Source organism: Aspergillus campestris (genome assembly GCF_002847485.1).
Source record: "Aspergillus campestris IBT 28561 chromosome Unknown P168scaffold_8, whole genome shotgun sequence".
Lineage (NCBI taxonomy): Eukaryota > Fungi > Ascomycota > Eurotiomycetes > Eurotiales > Aspergillaceae > Aspergillus > Aspergillus campestris.
This window is the reverse complement of record NW_020194343.1, coordinates 1,498,795-1,512,329: the sequence shown is the minus strand read 5'-3', so window position 1 is coordinate 1,512,329 and position 13,535 is coordinate 1,498,795. Positions and strand designations below refer to the sequence as shown.

At 53.8% G+C, this 13,535-nt stretch overlaps 5 protein-coding genes across 5 annotated transcripts; 4 read left to right on the top strand and 1 right to left on the bottom strand.

Annotated features, from left to right (window-relative positions):
- Positions 1 to 19: 19 nt before the first annotated feature.
- On the bottom strand, positions 20 to 1,554 carry P168DRAFT_239017 (putative MFS transporter; the record flags this gene model as incomplete). Its single annotated transcript, XM_024833644.1, has 3 exons — positions 20 to 1,074; positions 1,131 to 1,338; positions 1,411 to 1,554. The coding sequence occupies 3 exons, from the start codon at positions 1,552 to 1,554 to the stop codon at positions 20 to 22; spliced, it is 1,407 nt and encodes a 468-aa protein (XP_024692006.1).
- Positions 1,555 to 2,063: 509 nt separating this feature from the next.
- On the top strand, positions 2,064 to 4,269 carry P168DRAFT_319938 (putative glucokinase regulator family protein; the record flags this gene model as incomplete). Its single annotated transcript, XM_024840325.1, has 4 exons — positions 2,064 to 2,296; positions 2,378 to 2,831; positions 2,888 to 3,279; positions 3,342 to 4,269. 4 exons carry the CDS (start codon positions 2,064 to 2,066, stop codon positions 4,267 to 4,269), a joined length of 2,007 nt encoding a protein of 668 aa, XP_024692005.1.
- An 871-nt stretch (positions 4,270 to 5,140) lies between these two features.
- On the top strand, positions 5,141 to 7,897 carry P168DRAFT_255721 (ferric reductase family protein). The gene is made up of 7 exons (XM_024834481.1): positions 5,141 to 5,568; positions 5,629 to 5,669; positions 5,724 to 6,041; positions 6,093 to 6,322; positions 6,387 to 6,439; positions 6,491 to 6,612; positions 6,662 to 7,897. The coding sequence occupies exons 1-7, from the start codon at positions 5,146 to 5,148 to the stop codon at positions 7,746 to 7,748; spliced, it is 2,274 nt and encodes a 757-aa protein (XP_024692004.1). The 5' UTR covers positions 5,141 to 5,145; the 3' UTR covers positions 7,749 to 7,897.
- A 1,576-nt stretch (positions 7,898 to 9,473) lies between these two features.
- P168DRAFT_305690 (hydrophobin family protein) lies at positions 9,474 to 10,285 on the top strand. Its single transcript, XM_024838955.1, has 2 exons — positions 9,474 to 9,814; positions 9,877 to 10,285. The coding sequence occupies exons 1-2, from the start codon at positions 9,565 to 9,567 to the stop codon at positions 10,017 to 10,019; spliced, it is 393 nt and encodes a 130-aa protein (XP_024692003.1). The 5' UTR covers positions 9,474 to 9,564; the 3' UTR covers positions 10,020 to 10,285.
- Positions 10,286 to 10,566: 281 nt separating this feature from the next.
- On the top strand, positions 10,567 to 13,532 carry P168DRAFT_328435 (transcription factor domain-containing protein). The gene is made up of 7 exons (XM_024841355.1): positions 10,567 to 10,720; positions 10,792 to 10,876; positions 10,993 to 11,098; positions 11,188 to 12,176; positions 12,227 to 12,640; positions 12,695 to 12,933; positions 12,985 to 13,532. The coding sequence occupies exons 1-7, from the start codon at positions 10,588 to 10,590 to the stop codon at positions 13,350 to 13,352; spliced, it is 2,334 nt and encodes a 777-aa protein (XP_024692002.1). The 5' UTR covers positions 10,567 to 10,587; the 3' UTR covers positions 13,353 to 13,532.
- Positions 13,533 to 13,535: the final 3 nt, after the last annotated feature.

Sequence of the window (13,535 nt, the reverse complement as noted above, 5' to 3'; positions counted from 1 at the left end):
TTCTCTCCCCTGTATTCAATCACTTAGGCTCAACACAGACTTCCTTGGTCTCTTGCTCCTCAGTCGGCTCTGTATTACTGGTCACAGTCACTGCCAGCACTGAAGGGATGGCAATCATCAGCGCGCCCATACACAATCCCCAGTTCATGGCCAGCTGTGACATGGCTGGCTCCGCCAGCGCGTTGATCCGCCACGCCATCGCGCCACCCGTGCTCTGGAAGGTCTTATATGCGCCCACCAGGACAGCAGCCACTGCGGGCGAGTTCGAGCGCGCGCCCATGAGCCAGTAGCAGTACGACTGCCAGAACGAATCGTACGCGCCGTAGAAAATGTACAGGAATATGGGTCCGGTCGAGATGCTGCCGTCCTTGTAATCGATGTCCTGCTTCAGGCCCGTGGCCATGCGGTCATCTAGCCACAACTGGAACGCGTACCCGCCACCCCAGATCGCCATCCCCGTCACAACGAGGAACACCCAGCCAATGCGGGCTCGGATGGGGCGGCTGAGTCCCGGAATATCGAGGATCAGGCCCATGGTGAGCCCACCGACCATCTGCGCCATCCAGTAGAAAGCCCCGTTCAGCGATCGAGTGCGAATGTTGAACGTCATTCCGTTGACGATGTTCTGCTGATAGGAGTAGAAGACGTTGGCACAGAAGAAGAGCGGCAGCATGCACAGAACCCGCCAGTCCATGATCGCCCGCAGCGACATCATCGCCGTCTTACGCCAGTTCTTGTCGCTCTCGGGGGACGGCTGCAGCTCCGCCAGTCGGACCGACGCGGGCGGGCAGATGAACGAGCCCAGCAACCAGCCCACGGCCATGATAATCAGGAGAGCAATGTACGTCCCATCGGACACCGTTCCACTCGTGGAGTTGTAGTTCATTCCGAAACTCGCCAGCGAGCCAACGCCCCCACCGAGGTTGAAGATTACCCAAAAGACCGCGATGGCACGGCCTTTTTGCGATTCCGGGACGTACGTCGTCATGATAGCGCCCTGCGACACCCATAGGAAGGATGCCCCAATACCGAGGATCGCGCCAGATGCGATCACAAAGGCACCGTTGGCCGTTGCTACGAGGAGTAATTAGAATCCAGTATGATTAGGTCCCCACGAACAATGCACATACCGTTAAAGCAAAGGAGACTACCGGCGTAGAGGGGGTAAGTCCATCCTCCAAGGAGCAGACAAACGCGAGGCCCGACACGGTTGAAGATGGGCCCGACCATGAACAGAGCGGTACCCGCGGTGGCTGCTAACAACGCGACAGTAGCGTTGGCTGCGACAGTCGGGTCGACCTGCCCCGACCCTCCCATTCCGGTCAATGCATTGTACATCTAGTAGCATTGTTAGCATGGAGGATGCACTCGGCATTGTGCGACGTGGTGGATGGCGGGAATACAACTCACACCAGGGCAGCAGAAGCAGATGAAGCTCATCAACACGATCTGGAACCAGCAGTTGGTGTACACTCGATATACAACTCCACGCTGCTGACCCAGAGGGGCGGAGAGCCCAGACTCTCCCGAGGAGGCTACTTCGTTGACCGTCATTGCGATGGCTTGAGTGAGCGATCTTCTGTGCCGTGAGAATCACCTCTGGAGAAGAATCCCAGCTCGTTTTAATGCCCCCCGATGTCCCATGCGCCAGCCAAAAAGGCTTAGCCCAATCTCCTAGATAGCGTACCATGATTCGGTAGCGATAGTCATTTGGGGATTAGGGCGGCCAAGCGGATAAACCCGCAGATTACATCCCCAATGGGAAAATGCCTTGTCGATGCTTCCCCGCACCGGCGTCGTTTAGGGTAAATTGTTATAAACCAGTGGCACCATGAATCGCCCCAAGGATCCAATCATACCTTGGGTGGTAACCCTCCACGTGCATTGGTGAAATTTTACTGCTACCATGGAATGGATGCGACCTGGGGACCTATAGATATCAGGGGAGCCCCGGCGAGTGACTGGTCGCCTAAACCGGGGTCAGATGCAACCTGACCTGTTCTGTGTGATACATAAATCGTATACGCCACCAGTTTTGCGCGCGTTGCTTGGCGAGTGACACGATGGATCTCGGGTCCCTGTCGCGGCTCCAGACGGAGGGGATCAACCCCCGAACCACTAACATTGACCAGGTGTCGACCCTGGAATTGTGCACACTAATCAATCGCGATGATTACCTGGTCGCGGAGAGTGTCACCACATTTCTACCCCAGATCGCAGACGCTATCGATGATTTGGCTCCCCGAGTCCGTCGTGGAGGACGGGTGATCTATGTCGGCGCCGGGACGAGTGGAAGGTCAGTGCACTTTATTTGCCATCCCTAGTATGACTTAGTTGTATCGCAGAGAAGAATATTAACGGGAAGTCGATTCTCTAGGCTCGGTATCCTCGACGCATCCGAAATCCCTCCCACCTTTGCCGCGCCTTTTTCGCAATTCGTCGGCATAATCGCTGGTGGAGATGCTGCCATTCGGAAGGCCCAGGAAGGGGCCGAAGACAGTGTCAGCGCAGGAGAGCAGGATTTGGAGGCACTCCAGCTTGACCCTGAGCTCGATAGTGTCATCGGGATTGCAGCATCCGGTCGCACCCCCTACGTCCTCGGATGTATGAACTTCGCCAAGCGCCTCGGGTGTCTCACGATCGGCGTTGTCTGCGCCTCACCGTCAGCCATGAGTCGCGCAGGTACAGTGGACCATATGCTCTCACCACTTCCGGGGCCGGAGTGCGTGACGGGAAGCACTCGTCTCAAGGCGGGCACCGCCACGAAATTGGTGTTGAATATGCTGAGTACGGGCACGATGATACGCATCGGCAAGACCTATGGCAATATGGTAGTTTCGCTCCTCACGGCATACAGGGATAATAGAACTAATCGACGTTGCTATAGATGGTCGACCTTGTTGCCTCGAATAATAAGCTGAAACAGCGGTCCCGGAATATATTGCGAAAATTAAGTCCGCTGTGCGACAACATGACCGACGAGCAGCTGGACGACCTTCTAGCACAGTGCGATCGCAGCGTCAAGCTAGCGCTGATGACGGCCAACACAGGATTATCCGTAGAACAATCCCAGCGGGAGCTCGAGTCAGCCGGTGGGATCCTGGCACAGGCGCTGAAGGCAGCGAACAAATCTTGCACAGGTATCCAGCCGAATGGGTCAGCGGCTCCTGACCGCAGGTTCATCCTTTGCATTGACGGAGGAGGAAGCAAATGCGCGGCGGTGATAACGGATGAGAAAGGGGTTATCTTGGGACGTGGCCTGGCTGGCCCGTGTAATTTGTAGGTTGACACATCCCCCAAAGAGTTAGTTGGTATCTAGTAGGACTGATCATCCACGATAGGACTGATGGCCATGGGATGGGAGAAGCTATCGCCACTCTCGAAGCAGCCGCCAGAAACGCCATGAAAAACGTACCGACCCAAATCCTCGGAGATGATACCCCACTCGACGGATGCTTCCAGACGGTCTGGCTGGGCCTTGCGGGGATTGACCGCAGCGGGTTTCGCGAAGCTCTCCTGCCGAATGTCTCGGCCCTCTTTGGGGTAACAGCCCCCGACAGCTTGCTCCTCACGAATGATGTTGACCTTCTTGCTGCGGCTATGAGTCGACACCCGGGGAGTGAATCGGCGATCGTGCTGATTGCGGGGACTGGGAGTGTGGCCATGCGATATAATTGGACATCCGGACGCCCGATGCGGGTGGCGCGATCCGGAGGCTGGGGACATATCCTTGGTGACGAAGGTGGGGGATATGCGATCGGACTTCGAGCTATCAAGCACACTGTGGCCCGGCTGGAAGATGCTCGCCTAGGACTGGGTGATGGGGATAGTACACTGGGTGTCTTTGAACAAGCCGTTCTCAAGCGACTGGGGTGCGGGCGATCCCCCAGTGGTGAGTATGACCTGGTCAGCGAGGTATTAGTCCCCCAACAACAAGCAACCAAGACCCGAATCGCTGGGGTTGCAGAAGCCGTCCTCAGCCTGGCGGGTACTGACGACACTGCGACATGTATCATTCACGATCAAGTCGACGATCTCGTGAATACCACCCTCGGACGCCTCCTTCATCCCAAGTGCCAAGGATACCATCCTCCTGCAGAAACGGGACTAATCCTCTCTGGTGGGGTGGTCAGTCATGTCACCTATCAGAAGCTTCTGATGGAACGGTTATCATCTCGGGGAATCCAGTTTTCGTATGTAGAGCGGGTGCATGACGCCGTGAGCCTGGGCGCAACATCGTTGGCAATGTCTCAGCAGAAAGAGGCCTGAGCCTTCTATCTCATCCTTGTATATCAAATTCTGGTAGCTTAGAATATCATAGACAGGGGACACATTCGCCCCTTCATCTCGCAGCAGTGGACATCCCAGGGGCAAGGGGAGCGATGGCGGGAAAGGTACCCCGCACGATCTGATGTTATTTTTTGCCAGCCAGCCAGAGATTGGTAAACTTGCTCCGAGACAATCGGTCCCAATCCATCGTCTCGCGCAGGCCGCGCCTGAAACCCTCGAAACGCTCCATTCATCTAGAGTTACCAGGTTAAATCGAGCAGTAAAGCTGGTTGTATGGTTGTCTAAACTCCATAACATTGTTTGCACATACCAGGAAGTTATCCTACCAATGAAAGGATCAGTGGCTTCCATCTGTTCATCATCGAGGTCAGAAGGAGAACAAAGAGAAGAGAAGAAAGAAGGGAAGTTGATCCCAGTCACGTGAAGCAAGGGAGCTGCTGACCAAGCCTTGCCCCAGGCATCGAGATGATCAGATTAGATAAGATACGAGGAGATCTTTTTTTGGCACACATCAAGATATCAAGATACTCTGGGCCTTTTTTACATGATTGTCGCGGTATCTCCTGTGATCAACCGATGGTTACTCTCAATTGATGCGTCCTCTTTCTATCCATGTTCTCTTTTGTCTCGCCAGATATAACGCCTCGTTGAGAATGCGTCAAGGCTTGCCGTGGTCTTGGACCCAGGAATCCTAATTCGTCCCGCCGCCCTCGCGTGGCTCAAGAGTGGGTCCGGTTGGTTCCAGAGGAACGAGGTTCGCGGGAAAGTCAGCCATCCCCCGCGTAGGGGTGCGTGGTTTGTGCGTGGCTTTGATCCTTCAATGCTTTCTACTCAACCTTCTCGCCCATGCCAGCGATGTGGCCGGTCCACGGGTGCATTCTCTTGCTCCTTATCTCCGTCGGTACGGCCACCGTCCTTGAACACTGTGTACAGGCCGTGGACGTTGCCTATGGATACATCACTTTCGCTGGATCGCCGCCAAAGGATGTCTGGCATTTGCGCTGTCAAAACCCATTGCGGGTCACCTCAATTTACGCGGCCTCGGGAGCGTATTGCAACCCATCCGAAAATGCCGCCGGCCAGGCCTGGTTGACCTCGTCCTGCCAGGAGTCCGCCGGTCTCGAACTTATTCCGCGGGAGCAACTAGCTACGAACCTAACGGACGATGCCATCCGTCATATGCGTGTTGTGGCATACGGTGACATCTTGAGGCGGGAGCCAGTAGATTTCCCGGTCATGCTCTCGTCGTCGTATTTTGATCGGGCTTTTCAGACCATAGTAAGTCGGAAGTTCTTTATGGGTGTCACTCCGCGGTTGTTGACTATTAATGGGCGGTAGGATACGTGGGAAACTCAAGTTTGGTACAATCATGCCTTTGGGTAGGCGTTTCTCCTTCAACCTCGTTTCCTCTGGGATGGCTCTGACAGCAATAGCTTGGCTATGTACGCGTTTTGGGGTGGGATCCTCGCCCTTGGGATCCTGCATCGATCACTTCAGTACACGAAACATTCATGTCGTGTCTGGGAAGGCAGAGCGTCGTCCTTCTCGGCCGGCCTATATGCCCGTTTCCATGAATTATATATTTGGGTACGGATTCATCTAGTGACACCATCGCCTCTCCCGTCTCGAGGCCGTCGGCTTTTCTGGTGGACATTTCCCGCACGAATACAATTTCTGGTAGTTCTACTATTTTGGGTTCTCAATATTGTTCTGTGTGCAATGATGTACAATGCTTTCCCTGGTAATCTCTAGTACGTGCGGTGCCACAGGCCCCGTTGAGAAGCCTGGCTCACATCTTACAGTTGGTCCGACACCTCAAGCCAGCTTTTACGATACATCGCTGATCGCACTGGAATCATCTCATTTGCGAATATTCCATTGATTTGGCTCTTCGCGGGCCGCAACAATATATTTCTCTGGGCGACGGGTTGGAGCTTTGCAACCTTCAACTTGTTCCACCGACACGTCGCATGGATTGCAACCATTCAGGCCGTCGTTCATACTATTCTTTACTTAGTTTTATTTGTCCAAAGTGGGTGTATTCATGCTACCTCCATGGTCTCTGTCAATACTCTAACAGTCATTTTCATTCCCAGATGGCAATGCCTGGAAGAAGCTGCAGAAACCCTATTTGCTTTGGGGAACATTTGTTAGTTTCTACTGGCGACCCCCCTCTTGAACATTCACTGATATATACAAGAGCATGGTCGCGATGGTGCTACTTTGGCCAACAGCGGTGGACTTATGTAGACGCCGTACCTACGAGGCATTTCTCATTCTCCATATCCTGCTCTCAACTGCAGCCCTCGTCGGCTGTTTTTAGTCAGTGGTCCTGGCGTTTTCAATAGCGCTGTTACTAACGCTGTTACAGTCACACGGTCATCTTCGCAGGAAATCAGTATTGGGCTTATCTCTGGCCAGCCGTGGGCATCTGGGTGGTTGATCGAACCCTACGTCTAGTCCGGGTGATTCACTGCAACTTCCATGTCCATTTTCAATCCAGAAAAAAGCTCCGGGTAAGCACCAGCACTGCCGTCTACGACGAAGCTGCCGATGTGATTCGACTGGAGATTGTGCCGGGGTCCCCACTCCTCCATCCACACCCAGGGCAATATTACTATCTCTATCAGCCTTTACGGCTAAAGGGCTGGGAAAGTCACCCCTTCACATTGGGGGCCTGGTCATACACGGCTGAGCTCCCAACTGCAATGGCCCAATACGACCCGATCAGGGATGTATCGCAGGTGCCTTTGTTGTCCGATGCAGTATCTCGTCAATACCAGGAAGTAGTACATTCCGATGATCAACAAAAGGTCACGCTTATCTTTTGGATCCGGCCCTTTGACGGATGGACGCGCCATCTGCGGCAACAATGTCTACGTCGTCCCAACCGGACAACCGCCCCAGACATCCTCCTGGAGGGTCCTTATGGCCATGAGTTCCCCCTTTGGAGCCACGAATCCGTTCTCTTCATAGCAGGGGGGACCGGAATTGCCGCCATGTTACCTTATATCCAGGACCATATGGCACGTTCGTCAACCGACGCGAGCGCGACCTGTGTTCAAGATTTGCACTTGGTCTGGACGACACGAGAAGCGTCGTTCATCCGCGACCTTGTAACCCGTGAGCTAAGGCCCGCCCTCGCGCGTAATGATTTCCACGCCTCCTTTTATAGCACCTTAACGCCCAAGGACCAACGCTATGGGGAGGAGGATGACTTCGACTTTTGCCCCGGGGAACATCTAGCACACAAGGACCTGGAGATTACCAGCGGGCGTCCCGACCTGCGGACCCATATTATCACCCACGCACACGAAGCCCGTCTCAGTAAGTCGTCAACGGTCGTCATCGTCTGTGGTCCGCCCGCTATGGCGGACGAGGCGCGCACCGCGGTGCATTTAGCCATGCGGCAAGGACATCGCAACCTCCACTACGTGGAGGAATCGTTCAGCTGGTGATGACGGTTGACCAAGGTGTATACTGTACATAGTTCACTCGATGAGGATCATTCATTCACGGGGTCGGCGTTGGTCAGAATGGAGAAACGAGCGATATTGTGGCGCGTACATAACGTTTCCTCCCCAACAAATCACTTTCAACCAATCTGCTTCCCACACCGCTCAAATGAGTTTTTCTTCCCTTTTAGGAAGAAAAAAGTGATATCCTTTATTATTTGATAATATTTAACTTTGGTAACGAAGCTTCAGGGAGGACCCAACATAGGCCTGACGCAAGGGGGTCTCACAATACATCACGGCCCCACCGATCCATTTCGAGGATAGGCAGTTCGCTCCACCATACGGCAAAGATCAGACACCTCTATGATCGGGATATACTGTGTGTAAACTCGTGGCGTATAATCCGATTCTTTAGGCGAAATGGATTGTTACCGGTGGCTGATCAAGCCTGTTTTTCTTGCAGGTTTCGGTCTCCTAGGATGACGAATACGCAAGCTGGCTTCCCTATGCGCGACGTGGAGGTAGAGGAATCAAATGAACGTATTGCAGCGCAAATCACAGAGCTCATATGGATCAATGAGCATGATATCCTGCATCTTCGGTAGGCTCGTTCTTGCTGTTGTCGAGGCTACAGTACCCAGTGGCGAGACCTTGAGAGAAACAGAGTTGATTTACCCACTATTACCAAACCAGGGGAACGGTAGATCGGTGAAATCAGGTGTATTCCGTAGACCGGCGGCCAGCGCCAAAGTGAGCCATGTTCTGGCCCTCACCGTGGACTCATTCTATGTCTCAACGACTTCGCCCCCGCAGGCATGAGTAAAACGTGCATAGACCATCTAGTGCCACAAACCAAGTTTTCTAGATGCAAGCTGGAGGCTGGGATGCCGTATTGTCGAGGTTGATCGCCACTGGGGAAGTGACGATCGATCCCAACAGAGCGAGTGCGTAAAGCCTCCCAGCAATAGACCTGCAGTGCGAAGATCCGCACCAACTTAAAATAACATCCGACATTGCGCTGCTCCTAGGGGCAACGGCCTCACCGACATGCTGCTCGGGACGCGAAAAGGAGCGACACTGAGTCGCAGGAAAGTCTCTGGGGTCCCCAGCTGCTCTGGCCTTGGTGAAAGGATCAGATGCAGGTTTCCTTGTAGTGCGGGTAAGACCCATCGACTACCCCTGAGGCGAGCCTAATAGAACATTAACATCTGATACCCGATCTAACAAGTACAATAGGCTGAGATGGACTCCGAAATGAGTGGTCAGGGCCATCGACTCGAAGCTTCTCTGCGACTGAAAGGTGCAGTGGGGACATGATAGATCACATGTGGCCGTGATGATACCAATGCAGGGAAAGGAGAATAGTGCAGGTTGTGCGCTACATGGCCCATATCCGGGGAGCCGGTTCCTGCATCCTGGTCCAGACTATTGGCCATTATGGATGCCACTCTCTCCTGCAAGGCGGATGCGCTATACGGGCTCTGTGAGCCGATAGTCAGCTTTGTGTGCGAAGATCGCTGGGACAATTATGGAAACGCCCATGCAAGGCACCGGGCACAATGCCACTGTATGAGATGGAACCCGAGTCTCTCGGGAAATGAGCTGTGTCTGGCCAGCCTCGGAGGTTGGGGCCGAGTAGCAAGCACCTCTCTACAGGAGGGATCGAAAAGATATAAAAGGGACGTCGAAGACCCGTCTCCAGTCCTCTCCATCAGCTCCATCCGCATCATCCATCCAAGCCTATCAATCTCCATTCTCTCCTACAACACCAATCAACTTTTCTCGAGTCTCTCGTCTCCAGTCCACCTCAGCCAAAATGAAGTTCTTCGCCGTCGCTGCTCTCTTCGCCGCCACTGCCCTGGCCGGCCAGCCTCCCGCTTTCTACCACAAGGGCCAGCCCGTCAGCCTGGAGCAGGCCCAGAACGCCTGTGGTAATGGCGCGAAGCCCTCGTGCTGCAACAGCAAGAAGGCCGAACTGTCCAAGGACCAGACCGGCGGCGGCCTGCTGGATCTCCTCTCCCAGGGTCTCAGCGATGGCCTTGGCAGCTACGAAGGCTGCTCTTCGCGTGAGTGATGACAGGTACCCCTCAAGAGTTTGGAAGTCTATCCATCTAACTGTCATTTCCAGTGGCTAATGTCCTGGCCGGCGGTAAATCTTGCCAGAGCCTCCCTACCTGCTGCGATGGCAACCAAAACGATCAACACGGCAGCCTCCTCGCTCTCAACGCCGCGAACTGCGTCCAGATCCCCATCAACAACCTTCTGGGCTAAGCGCTGTCTTCCAGAACCCTGTGGAAAAAAGTTTTCTGGGACAGTTGTGAATATAGTACGCGATGTACAGTGGGGGTCCTCCGTGTGAGAAAGGCTCCTCGAGTTGTTATGTTTCTATTTCGCATGCCATCGGATCGAACTGCCTGGTTCAACGATTCAAAGGCCATTTGCATTGTTTTCTATTCGCTCGTTTATGTACCACGCGCCGGCCTAGCTGGTTTAGCTTGAATATGTTGGAGCAATAGATTTTGTTACAATCCCTGAACAGGGCACCATATCACGTAGCGTGTATATCACGGAGACTGTTTCTTGAGATCGCATGTTGCGTTATGTCCTCGCATTCGACCGCGATGGACTGGTGAAGCATTCAAACATGTCAAGATCATCGATGGTTTTGGTGTTGACCGGTTGCCACTGCCTCATGCCTAGGTCAGCACGGGATCAGCTCCGAGCCGTCTTGGCGCCAAGGCCCACTCCTCCCCTCGGGATGTCTTCCTTTCCTTCTCTTCAACTACGTCTTCTCTCATACTCCATCTCCTCTTTCGGTCTTCTTTCCTTTCTATCCGCTATGAGTCACTCATCTTCCCCACAGGAGTCTCCATCAGGGGATACTCCCGTCCGGTCTACCAAGCGTCGTAAGATCGCCGTGGCTTGTGATGAATGCCGGGCCCGAAAGGTCCGTTGTGACGGCATCCAACCCGGTATGATCGCTTCCTATTCAACTTTCCGGACGCAAAACCGCCCCAGTCTAACATGGCCAACCGATGTGTAGTGTGCGGGCCATGCACAAGGAGGCCTGATCGCGGTAATGAGTGTAACTACACGGGGGAGCCCGAGAAAAAGCGTGCGGTCCAAAGGTGAGAGAGACTATACACCTATCCAGGGCAAGGGGCCGGTCATCGCCACAGTCCTCAACGCTTCAGGAGCTGCGGCCAACGATAGTGTATCACCATCTAATTATGTTGAAATGAAGCTACATCGCCCGCCTGGAAAGTCGCATCAAGCATCTAGAGAGTCCGGATAGCATTCCGAGGCCTACAAGGCCCGATGGGGGGGATCGGACATCAGCCCACCTCCAGGTTGGTAGGACTATAATGACCACGCCATGGACTTTCCATCCCCAAGGGAGTCTTGAACGAAGTCTTTTACCATCTGACTGGTCGTGTAGTCACCCTCGTCCTATGATGATCCGGTATCACCGTTACCCATTGGCGCTCCGCCGTCTGCTCCATTCACCCCGTCTTTGGCAGTTCCTGTAAGCCATGGCCAGTCTAGAAACAATGTCTCTGTTTCCAATGTGGATCATCGGCCATCTCCATCAGGTAGTGTCTTCCTTGGGACCCCCGGGAGCAATGCGAGCTGCAATCACCGGCGTACGGGACATCCGTCGCGGCAGTCCGCCGAAGGCTCGTATCTCGGTGGAGATGCCCGGGGCCTTGGGGTCAATGCGATGATGGGCGCGGTTGAGGAAGAGCGTCCCACGCAAGGATTCTTTGGCAGTTCCAGTGCGGCCAGCTTTATGCGTCAGATCAGGACTGCGGTCGACAAACGGGTCTCGTCACCTCATCGGCAGACGTCCGATTCTATCCTCGGAATAGAACCGCTATCTAGTCTTACGTCTACTCGAAACGAAAGGACGCCCACTGTGCCTAATTATGTTCTTCCGCCACGGAAGACGGCAGATAGTCTAATGGACGTCTACTGGTGTTTTGTTTTTCCGTTATACCCCTTCGTCGATGGTACCCAATTGAGGGCCGAGTACGGGAGGATCTGGACGGGAGAAACCCTCCAGTCCGATGAGAACATGTTGATGTGCACTTTCAATGTGGTCTTTGCCCTGGCCTGCCAGCTCGCGGATTTCATTTCTCCAGAGGAGCGGGAGGCTTCAGCGGACGCCTTTTTCTCTCGTGCGAAAGATTTACTGCAGTTTAGTCTTTGGAATACGGGGTCAGCGGCCTTGATCCAATGCTTCCTCCTCATGGCGCAGTATCTCCAAAGCACAGACTCGGCACATCAATGTTGGATAGTGACGGGATTGGCCGTCCGCAATGCGCAGAGCTTAGGGCTACATCTCCCGCAAACCATTGCCCGCCTCCATAACCCACAGGAGCAGCAGCTGGCTCGCAAGATCTGGCACGGATGTGTTCTCATGGACCGGTAAGACGAACCAGCCGGCTCGTGAACTTGTCTCTATCTAACATCCATAGTGTCATCTCTATGACGTTTGGACGTCCCGCAATGATCTCAAAGGCCTCGTGTGGATCGGTTCCTCTGCCCGCCACCGTGGACGAAGAGTACATCCCTACCGCTTCGGGGGCCGAAGTCACGCAACCGGCGGATCGCCCCTCGGTGATGGCTTTCTACGCTAAGTCACTGGAGCTGTACGAGATTCTGAACGATATACTGTTGAGCTTATACAAGCCCATCCCCGAGGAAAGCCCGGAAGACATGTACGACTTTTACTTCAACAAAGAGACTAGCGAGGGCGAACGAACCATCTTCGAGCTCGATCGAGCACTGACTAGGTGGACCCGGAGTCTACCTCCTCATTTACGTGGCACAACCTCATCTGAGCCCGAGAATCTAGTCTTCTACAGACAAAGTGTCGTTATACGCGCCAGGTATGTCTGGCTTTGTCCGCTGACGGATGTACAACGGTATTCACATCTGTGCAGGTTCCTGCATGTCCGCATGCTTCTTTTCCGTCCCATTCTCTCGAAGTACTGCACTGCCCGGGACATTGCGCCCGCGGACCCGCTCATCTCCCTAAATGATTCATTCCCTCAACGAGTAGCCCAGCAGTGCTCGGTAATATGCGTCAAAGTGGCCCAGGAGGTCGTTGACCTAATCTACAACAATATTCCAGCTGACGGGACTTCTGGTCCCCTTCCAGCGTGGTGGTACAATATTCTTTGTGAGACTCGCATCCATCTATCTGGAAAGCATCAGGACTGATCGAACATAGATGTATATACAGCGGCGACAGTTCTCATCGCCGGTCGTCTCTGTCCAGCTGTGCTGGAAGATGTAACAGAAGTTGCGATCACGAGGTCATGGAATGATGCTCTCGAAATTCTTCGCAAATACCAGAGCTACAGTACCTCTGCCCGGCGGTGTGTCGCAGCGTTGGAGATACTATACGAGCGAGTCGTGTCGGAAGGGGTTCCGGCAAGTGAGCAACCGCTTCAGGCCCAGCCGTCCGGGGCCGCATCCAATGGCATGACCGACCTGTCTCTGGGAGAGGGTACAAATGCCATTCTACTGGATGGGTTCGACCTTCCTGATTTCCAGGACATGTCGTGGCTGAACAGTGTGCCAAGCAACCTGTATTGATTTATATTTTACATCAGTTGCCTGAATCCTTTCAAAACTCTCTATTTTACGATAATGTGGCCCATTTAATCAGTGTTTTTCACTATATGACCAGACTGGATATCTCGGGTCATCCATTAACGTTCCAATTACGCCGCCAGCTTTGATCTATCCACATAACAGATAAGCCCGTGGGGAAACTAA

Coding starts and splice junctions, on each gene's coding strand:
- P168DRAFT_305690 (XM_024838955.1), top strand. CDS start 9,565: ATGAAGTTCTTCGCCGTCGCTGCTCTCTTCGCCGCCACTGCCCTGGCC. Junction 9,815..9,876: donor CTACGAAGGCTGCTCTTCGC/GTGAGTGATGAC, acceptor TGTCATTTCCAG/TGGCTAATGTCCTGGCCGGC.
- P168DRAFT_255721 (XM_024834481.1), top strand. CDS start 5,146: ATGTGGCCGGTCCACGGGTGCATTCTCTTGCTCCTTATCTCCGTCGGT. Junction 5,670..5,723: donor TGGTACAATCATGCCTTTGG/GTAGGCGTTTCT, acceptor TGACAGCAATAG/CTTGGCTATGTACGCGTTTT. Junction 6,323..6,386: donor CTTAGTTTTATTTGTCCAAA/GTGGGTGTATTC, acceptor TTTCATTCCCAG/ATGGCAATGCCTGGAAGAAG.
- P168DRAFT_328435 (XM_024841355.1), top strand. CDS start 10,588: ATGAGTCACTCATCTTCCCCACAGGAGTCTCCATCAGGGGATACTCCC. Junction 10,877..10,992: donor AAAAAGCGTGCGGTCCAAAG/GTGAGAGAGACT, acceptor GTTGAAATGAAG/CTACATCGCCCGCCTGGAAA. Junction 11,099..11,187: donor GGACATCAGCCCACCTCCAG/GTTGGTAGGACT, acceptor CTGGTCGTGTAG/TCACCCTCGTCCTATGATGA.